The sequence below is a fragment of the Lotus japonicus genome, chromosome 1 (genome assembly GCF_012489685.1).
Source record: "Lotus japonicus ecotype B-129 chromosome 1, LjGifu_v1.2".
Taxonomy (NCBI): Eukaryota; Viridiplantae; Streptophyta; class Magnoliopsida; order Fabales; family Fabaceae; genus Lotus; species Lotus japonicus.
In genome coordinates this window covers 132,459,920-132,470,353 of record NC_080041.1, presented here as the reverse complement: position 1 = coordinate 132,470,353, position 10,434 = coordinate 132,459,920, and the positions used below count along the sequence as shown (strand labels likewise).

Sequence of the window (10,434 nt, the reverse complement as noted above, 5' to 3'; positions counted from 1 at the left end):
AATATTGACATAACTAAATAACATAGATTCATTATGAAATGTGTAGCATGAAAATCACAAGAAGGTGGCTTGTACATGTCAAATTTCAACTGATCCTACTTTACTTTATTTGTCTGTAACAGTACAATTGCTAAATTTTCATTTGTGTTTTGAACAATCCTAGTACCGAATTGCAACACGAGCAAACCAAATGTCCAGCCAATCAAAGAAAAACTTTCGAATGGTACAAACAGTTATGATAGTACCAAACATAAGTGAAAACACACACAAATTGGCTTGCAAGGGATTAAAGGCATTTTTCTTATCCACAGCATCAAGAATAATGGTGATGGAAATAGTAAGCGCGGACGAGACCATCATTTTACCCATGGACAATTTCATATCTTCAATTTGAGAATTGGAGGGCAAGTACAACCGCGGTGGGACCGAAACACTACCGGTTAGTCACTAGATTGAAGAAGGTGAAGGATAAACTATTATCTTCATTATAATTTGATAAAATCATCCATCCTCAATTGAACCATGTCAAAATATGCTTGTGGAGTCAAATAGTGAGCTTTTGGGGAAATATTCATGTTCGTTTTTCAAGCTGAAAAATGTTTGTTCATGAGATATAAAGACAACTAGTGGAAGCAGGTAAAAGACGGTAATACTTGTTTGCAATGACATTAGTAACAGTACGACGAGCATATTGTACGCATTGTAAGGTAACCAGTGATGCAGAAACACTTCATAATCTGTTCCACAATATCCTGTGAAAGATGTGTCCATTTGTTGTTTTCTTTCTTCTCTTCTTTTTCACTCACCTTCCAACCAATCCATTGGTTTTCAGTGATGAACAGAAAAAACTTTCACTTCCATGGGGTAACATCTCGAACAGGGTAGTCTACTATTATCACGCAAGTTTCCCTGAAAGACAAGAGATTGTAAATTTTCATGAAAACTCAAAATTGAAATTGATCAAAGAATAAACAATCTTCATATTTTCAAAGATGAGTTTACTAAAAGAGCAATATAACAAGCAAATAGTGAAGAAAAAATACCTCAAACGAAAACAAAGAGAACATCACTGACCACCAATAGTTTTCGGAAAACAACACATATATAGATATATAGATAGTAAACATGAATTATATGTTTGTTATGCACGCATGCATTTTAAGTGTGTTATATAAACATGCATTATATCATTCTTGAATAAACATACCTAGAGTCTATGAGATAATTTAGAAGTGTCTAAATATTTTGAATTGCTATTTATTAGAATATATGTAAACAAACTTGCATATTATTGATATATTTTTATTGAATAATTTTAATTATAATTAAATAATTTTAATGTTGAATATTTAATTTTTCTAATTTTGTATATAGTAGATATTATTATTTTATTAATTATAAAAGGATTAAATATGGAAATTAAATTTAAGGTTTTATATTCATATTATATTATTTAATAATATGAGTAATTTTTTATCAAACTATAAATGATTATATTGTCACGAAGAGCGAAAGAAATTAAAAGTTAAATGTTTTCGACCAATGAAACACTTTAATCCCTAGTAAATGTTTTTATTTTTTCGCTCATATTGGCATATTACTAACGGTATATGTCGTATGCCAACGATTATAATTGTCCTTAAGTTAGCGATGACTTTTTGAAAACCGTGGGCAAATACTAACGAAGAGCTAAATACCGACAAATCTTTGGCTAATGGTAATTTCTCTTTAACAATGACTTTTAGGGCTTGTCGACAGTTATTTACCGTTAGTAATTCGTGTTATTTTTGTAGTGAATGTCATATTTGTAAATTGCAGTTTGAAATCGCTTGGGTGACATGAAATGAGAGTTTTTTTTTTATTTATGTTGCATCTCTACATCTTAGATTTGGATTTAATAATTTACAAAAATATGACACGCACAGTGCATGGACATCTAATTACTTTGTAAGATTATTGAGAGATTTTTTTGTTGGTTTTTTAGATTATTGAGAGATTAAAAAATATAATATCAAGCATATTAATAATAATAATAATTTGGTAATTGTTTTCAAATGTCATAATATTTGTATTTTAAAAAAAGAAATTAAATCAATTTATTTTAAAATTTATATTTACCCCTTAATTGTATTTAATTATAATGGAACATACATTTAGAATAATTGAAGATGAAAGATATCTAGTCTCTACGCGGAGCGGGCTTGTGCGGGGCGGGCATGCGCGGGGCGGGCCACCCACGTACCCAGCTCTACTCCATGGTGACTTTGCTAAAGTTGAGGAGGAAGGAGAAGTCAATTGAAGATCATGTAGGAAGAGAAGAAAAGGAAGTAAACGTGTGCAAGAAGCAAGAAAAATAAGTGTTTAATATTCTCCAACCCTTTTTTTACCTTTACATGTAGGATTACAACAAATTAAAAGCTATATGCATAACGCATTTACGCATGGTACATGCTATTGTGTTTTTTTTCTCCTATTTTTCCTCTTGTTTTTGCAGTTTGTCTCTCTAACGTCTTACACAATTTTCAGGTTCAAGCCCTATGGCTTTTACCCTACTTGGATGCATTTTCTACAAGAAAATTTTCTCAATCCTTTTAGTTAATGTGTTGCATGTTTTGACTTAGAGTAGGGGAGCTAGATATTGTTGATCTTTATCATCCGGAAGCTAATAGATGGGATAGGAAAGTTGTGATATGAGCTGATCTTGCATGTATTGCTTTAACCACTTCATGCTGATCTAGTTTTTCATTTTCATGGTATCCCTAAAGACAATTTGTGGTTTGTATGACTTTGTAGTGATGGATGACAAAAAACTTGCTTTGTCAAGATTATATCTATCACTGAATGGAAAGAAAACTTTAGTTGTTATCATTGTGAAGATTATATTTGGCTGCATAATTTATGACCATAAGATATTGATCCATAATCTAAAGGCTGAAGCCTGAAGCCATGGTCTTTTGTGGTTAGTAATCTTGTTTTTTTATAATTGGACTTGATATAAGAAATTAATTAGAAGTGCATTCCATTCTTGGGCTTCTTAGGGGGGATTTGGAATTCGGATCCTCTCCAGCAGGAATTTCAGCCAATGGATTAATCCAATGACACCAAATAATCAGGCACGAATTTCTTAGATACAAATTAGGCAGAGTTTTATGTGAGGCAGCAAAATAAAAGCTACAGTTACGGACTCACAGCAAAATAAAACCGTTGCTAATGCGTATATATAATGAATACCCGTGGAATCTGTATTTCTACATACATACTGATACTACCATCAGCCATCAATCCCGTCTCCAGAGAATAATGACAACCTCCATAAACCTTATGTTTTATCTTTCACTTTCTATCAAATTAGAAATTAAACCCGTGCGTTGCACGGGCTTATTTTTAAGTTTTTGTAATTATACGAAAAAAAGTTTGAATATTATACAAATAATTGACAACGTAAGTTGAGAAGGGGATGAATAAAAACATGAAGAATTGACAATTGATATAATTAGCTTAAATAGCATAAGAGTGAGAATAAAAAGAATTTTTGAAGACGAAATGATTGGTTGGAGTTTCAATTATTATTATTACTTCGTATTAATTTATTTTTGATAAGCGGAGTTTCAATTATATGGAATTCCAACTGCATTCTCAATGGTCATAGAGTAGTGGAAGAAGAAAAGACTCACCTCTAAGAATGAGTCATTCATTAACGGATAATGGAGAATGAAAGTTTTTCATTTTTAAATTTATTCTTAAAGCAATTAAATTTATAAAATTACAAAATTCCTTTTAGAAATTGATTATTTTAAAATGGTGGTTACAGCAAAGGAAACCAAGAGTTTTAGTTTATTGTATTTAAGTGAGCATGACAATGATCTTATATCACATAACTTATTGTTATTTATATCACATAACTTATTTAATGCTAAACATTTCTTTTGCAATAATAAATTTTTTTAGTAGTCATACAATCACTTTAAGCAAAGTCACATATACATAAAGATATAGATAGATAGATATTGATAAATAGAATTTTTTTTATTTTAAAAGTATTTTATCTAAAATATTTAATATTTAATTTTAATTTTTAATATTTGTCAAATGCAAAGCCCAAGTCGATTTTAAGTTTATGAATGTTGTTATTTAATTTTAGTAGTTGTATAATTTTTTATTATATAAATATTTTTCAGTTTCTAATATATTTTATATTTTTATATTTTTTAATATATTTAATATAAATGTATGGGAGCTTTATGGTTTAATGCATTTAATACATGCAAAACCTCAAGTCTCCTTTATATATATACTAGATATAATACCCGTGCGATGCACGGGTTTATTTACAATAATTTTTAACATTACAAAAAAATTATTATACTTTATAGGAATATTAAAATCAAATTTTAATTATAAGTATTATAAAAATCTTGAGACAATTTAGAGTTTTTTGTGTGTGAATAAATACATACTCAAATCTAATACTTTATTTTAATAATTTGCACTGAATTATATTTAATAACTCATTTATTTTATGAACTATAAAAATTTTTTGTAAGTTTGAAATATATTATCAAATAAGTTATAATAATAACAACATTTTTTGTGTGCTTTTATCAACAAAAAAAATAATTTTTAAATTATAATAAGTCGTAACTTTATTAGTTCTTTCAAAAAATAATTAAATAACGTAATTTTTTTTTGTAGTTAGTTTCCTCCTTGTTAAGTCATTTTCACTAATATATAATAGATAAAAAAATGTATAATTTTTTTCCAAATAATACACAAACACCTTATTGTGAAAATTTTAATTTTAAAGTTATTTTGTCTAATTTTTTATTAATAATTAATATTTTATTAATAATTAATAATTAATATTTATTCTCGATATTTGTTCATATATGAAAACATTACCTAGTTTCATTTTATGAGTGTCTAATTTGTTTATATAGCAAAGTTTGGTTTTATATCATTAAAAATAGTGAGTAAGCAATATGAAAAACGAAAAGTCATGAGTTTTTTTTAAAGAGTTAAATAAGGGGTATTCATTTCTACTATTGTATTTAATGCTATGGTTCAAGTCTTTTGTACATATTTATATTATAGAAGATATAGATAGATATATTTCAAATATTTTTTTCTTAATTATTTTTATTAATAAATATTATTTTTACTTAATTTATCTAATTTTTAATACTGTTTACATATAAATATATTTCTTTGTTTTTTTTTTAAATTAATTTTTTCTCAATTTATTATTAATAATTAAAATTCTAATTATTTTTAATTAATACTTAACAAATTATTTTTTTATAAGAAACTCAAAAGTTTTAGGTCCTTGGCTCGGGTTGTTTTTATTGGTTGGTTCTTTTCATGGTTGAGGTTTCTTTCTGCTACTGGTTTTTTCTAATCCTTTGAGGAGGGTGTATATCTTGATTATTTCCTCAATTTCATATCAATATAATTTTTGCTTTCGAAAAAAAAAGAAACTCAAAAGTTGGTAACAAACTATTTTTAATTTATGACTTTGTAGTCTTTTTTAATGTGTTTAATGCTCTTATTGCTAATGTGATTAATGCTATTTTTTCAAGTTTCCTTTACATATGTATATAGATAGGTTTTGCCTAGCGTGGGTCAGTTTCAAACTGACCCATGGTGGTTCAGTTCAATTTTTCACCGTTAGATTTAATGTTTTTAATTTAAACGGTCCAGATCAGTTAATAATAATAAAAATTCATTAATTAAATATATTTAACTTTACTAAAATACCCTTCCCCTTCCCATACTTGCTTCAACCTCACTACAGTCCTTGAACCACTATACTTCCACCGTGAATCTCCCTCAGCCTACTAGCACCACCACCATGGATCCACCATTTTTTTTTAGGTAAGCAAAATTGTATTGAGGAGGTACTAAGGGTACCTCAACCCATGGTAAGTACAGTGAAGGAAAAACAGAAAAAACAGGGAGAATATACAAACTTCCCAGAAAACAACCACACTAAGAAAACAGAGGAAATAATTGAGCCACAAACTAACATAAGTCCAGTACCTATTTTTCTACTTGGCAACCCCCAAAAACCAAAGAGTGTATCTCAGCAACATCACAAAACGAAGCTACAGTAGGCATAAAGACCACTAACACTCCTTGCATACTTAATTTCCTAGCTGCAAGTTTCTCTGACAGACCTTCAGTTCTGCATTATTCAGTTTGTGAATTCTGGCCATAAACTCAATTGCATTCCAAACTGTACAAGCAAGACCACTGCATAAAAAACCTTTCAATTTCCATGAGATCAGCACTTCAGGCATCATATAAAATAAATTAACAGCTCGTAGGCTTCCCAAGCAATACCGTGGGTTGGTAATCCACTCATAAAATGAAAAATTGAAGCTCTTACACTTAGCCCTCATCCAACTACCATGGATCCACCATAATTCTCACCCAGATCCAAAATCGCATTGACAAAACCCAGATACGAAATTGCAAGGGTTCAAGAGCAAAACCCAGATCCAAAATTGTCTCTAGGCGATTGGGATTCGGGTCGGGGCAATGAACCTGCGAGGTTAGGGAAGTTGAGCATGGCAGAGCGAGAGCAGCGACGTCGTGAGCATGCGCCGCCATCTTTGGGGTGGCGAATGTGCCGAGCCAGATCCGGTTCTTCTTGCGGGGCTCGCGGATTTTGGATACCCATTTGCCCCATGCCCGCATTCGAACCCCTCTGTAACCCGGGTGCTTCCCGTTGCTTTCTCTGGGTAGTTTGGGGTGGTTTTGCGGCGGTGGGAGGAGCAGCATGGTTGTTGAAGATTGGTTGTTTTATGAAGAACATGGAGAGAAAGGGGCGGTGGTAACAAATGAAAAAAAGATGAAGAAGAAAGAATTTAGGTGAAGGATAAACATGGAAAATATTTAAGAATGAAGGTTAGTATTGTCTTATCATACAAATAGTAAAAGTGTACCATCGTGGGTCAGTTTCAAAACCACCCACGGTAGGCGCAGCCTTCTTATAGATAATTTTTTTAATTTTAAAACTATTTTATCTAAATTATTTGTTAATAAATATTATTTTCTTATTGAACTTAATTTTTAATATTTGTGAAATACAAAACTCAAGTAAATTTTTAGTTTATGAATGTTGTTATTTAAGATAAGTAGTTGAATAGTTTTTGACAATATAAATTTTTTAATTTTAATTTTATTATTGTTTAATATATTTATTACAATTTTTTCTTGGATGCTTTTATTACATTGCAACACTTGAGTTTTGCTTATGTATTTAATGCTAAAATTCAAGTGTGCTTTACATATATAGATAGATAAATAGATTATATTACATTGATATTAATTCGCTTCCGTTCTCTCCTTTTCTAAACCCAGAGTATGTGAAAACATTTTCCTATCAACGGTTTTGACTGTAACACACTCAGGGAGTATTGAATTTTTGAATAATTGATGGACTCAGAAAAAGTAAAAAAAAAAAAATTACATCAAGTGCACACCTCGGGTCAGAACTCACGACAAATTTCTGACCTATTCACGTTGGAAAATGTTGGGATATTTCTATGTGGTTCAAACTTTTCATTCCACATGTTGAGTGCAGCATGAGGCTAAAGTGTTTGTCCAAATGCAACCGAGAATCTCTGCATATCTTTGGTATATAAGTCCAAAGGTTGAAAATGATGCTGATGCCAAGTAGTGCTAGATTCATCTGTGATGAACCCTGATGGTTCTGCAGGTTTAATAACCTCATCACTACTGTAGATAGATTGAGTGGTGGTGGTGGTGGTGGTACTCTGATTCTTGACTGCTGCATTTCCCAGAAATAAAGGGGTGTTGAGATATTCAGACCATTTAATTCCTTCTTGCTGCAATTCTGCTTGTAAAGGTACATGATGATGAGATTGAGCATCATAGAAGTTAGTGCTGTTCTGCAATTGGGTTATGCTGCTGCTATCAGAGGATATGGAAGGGTTATTTGACTTGACATGTTTTGGCAAAATTGAGGTTGACACAGAGTTGAGCATGGAAAAGTTTATAGTACTAGAATTATTGAGGTCTGAAGTGGAAGAACCTGGGATGAAGCAAAATGATGAAGGAATGTTTCCCATGTTTGGTGATCCATAGAAAGAGAAATATCCCTGATCATGACAAGTAGTACCAAACTTGTCTTGGAATAATTCCTGAGTGCTGGTGGTGTTATTGTTGATGATGTTGTTGGAGGTTGAAGACATTTGAAGAGGGTGGTATCTCTCTATGGAGATAGAAGTTGTTGCCTTTTGTTTTGGTGGATCAATGAGACTATTAATCATTTCATGATTGGAGCCCACTGAGGCTTTATGAATGGTTTTGTTGTCAGGTGTGGGTTCCTTGTAATCTTTGTCCTTGATGATCTCAACCTCACAGAGTGGTTGGTGGGTGTTTGGGTCAATGCCTCTTTGCCTCAGTTTCTTCTTCAGACTGGAATTCCATAAATTCTTTATCTCATTGTCAGTTCTTCCTGGTAACTGAGCTGCAATCTGAGACCACCTGATCAAGCACCAACAAATCACGTTTATATAGAACCACAATCTGAATGAATGTCTAAAATCCAACAACAACACCAATTTTTCTGAGTCATTTCTTGCAAATTGATATTGACTTTAGAATTACGAATTATAGAAAAATTTCCCAACATTACTAATTCCTGATCAACTTAACTATTATCATGTTTGGATCAGCTTTTTTTTCGTAAGAAAATCTAACCACCTAGAAGTTGCTCATATAAGTTTCTCCATTGATTTCTACTATACTTACATAATCAATTACAGAAGGATTTGCAAAGATGATATATTGTTACCTGTTGCCAAGTACTGCATGAAGTTCAATTATTGAATCCTCTTCCTGCTGTGAGAATGCTCCCCTCTTCAAATCCGGTCTAAGGTAATTTATCCACCTCAATCTGCAACTCTTCCCACACCTCTGCAAACCTGACATTTACAACATTTCACAGATTCAGAAAGGTAAGTTAAAATAAAATGTGACTCTATTCTTGTACATGTAATATAAAGTTCTGATATATGCAATTAATATAATATACTATATAGTAGTACCAGCTAGCTTTGGAACTGAACTCCAACAACCATGGCCATGTTGTGTGATGTAATTCAAAAGCTTTTCATCTTCATCTGGAGACCAGAGTCCTTTCCGAAGCTTCTGCTTGTAACAGCAAGAGTGTCTTCCCATGTGCACTACCTTGGACTTGAAAATGTTTGTTTAAAGCGCCAAACTTGTGTGTCAGAATTACCTACGTTGATATGAGTTTTGGTTTAAGAGGTTCTGACAAAGAACATGGCAACTTGGTAGAGAATCAAATAAATAGAAGGAAATTAATAAGAAGAAGAGAGAGTGATTGGATTGGACAGTGTTATTTTGAATTTATATCTGACTTTCCTCAACTTCAACTAGGTTCCTCTCCTTTTTTTCATAATTGTTTTGGTCCTACTAGGGGAGCCATCATCTATGGACGGTCCTGATGCAATTCCTCTCATTAATCGGACGGATAAGAAATCATCAAAGGAAGAACACATGGTTTAACTTGTATGTGAATGTCCCACCAACAACTAGCAGAGGTAGGGTCTTTTCTTAATACATTTGTAAAATAATAATTTGATGTTACAAACTTAAAATGTGTTTCCTTTTAAAAGAAAATGATATGAATAAAGATCATTTTTTCATTTCTTTAAAAGCTGTTAAAAAAATTGTACTCCAAAGTCAGCAAATCTTATTGATAGCTATATGACAATTTTTGGCAAGTAATTGCTGCAAAGCTAGCCATGCAGGTTTTTTACTTTTCACCGACCTTGCATGGTGGTTATATATCTACAACTACCATGCTTCGTAGAGCATCTCCAATGGAGTCCTTATTTTGGGACTTTAAAATAAGATTCGGATCTTATTAGATCCATCTTATTAGATCCCACCATTGGAGCTATCCTACATGGCATGAGATCTTAGCAAAAGCTAAGATCCGTGTCTTAGCTCAGGTACTCTCAAATATGGGATCTTAAATAAAATTATATTTTTTTCTCTCTCCTTCAATACCATAATCAAAGTGAAAATTAGGGAGGAAAATAAATAATATAAATATATTGAGTACTGTAGGCCCAGACAAAAGTAAAATAAGATCTCAACCACTAGAGTGAAATGTATATGAAGACCTTATGAGTGCCTTAAATCCTATGTGGCAATTTTGGCCCACAAGAATTGAGTTAAGTCCCAAAATAAGTTCTTACCATTGGAGATGCTCTTAGACCATAACAGTGAGGAATGAATGGTTAGTTGTTTGAACACAAGATGAAATTAAAATTACGGTGAAATAAATAACTTACCTTAGTTTTTTAACTTTCTATCATAATTTTAATTTTATCATGATTTTTCATCGTGTATCCAAATATGCACTTATTGGTATAT

At 31.5% G+C, this 10,434-nt stretch overlaps 1 protein-coding gene across 1 annotated transcript; it reads right to left on the bottom strand.

The window, feature by feature from the left end:
* Positions 1–7,320: 7,320 nt before the first annotated feature.
* On the bottom strand, positions 7,321–9,368 carry LOC130730960 (transcription factor MYB61-like). Its single transcript, XM_057583115.1, has 3 exons — positions 9,075–9,368; positions 8,822–8,951; positions 7,321–8,511 (listed from the first exon to the last, which is right to left on the bottom strand). The coding sequence occupies exons 1-3, from the start codon at positions 9,205–9,207 to the stop codon at positions 7,593–7,595; spliced, it is 1,182 nt and encodes a 393-aa protein (XP_057439098.1). The 5' UTR covers positions 9,208–9,368; the 3' UTR covers positions 7,321–7,592.
* Positions 9,369–10,434: the final 1,066 nt, after the last annotated feature.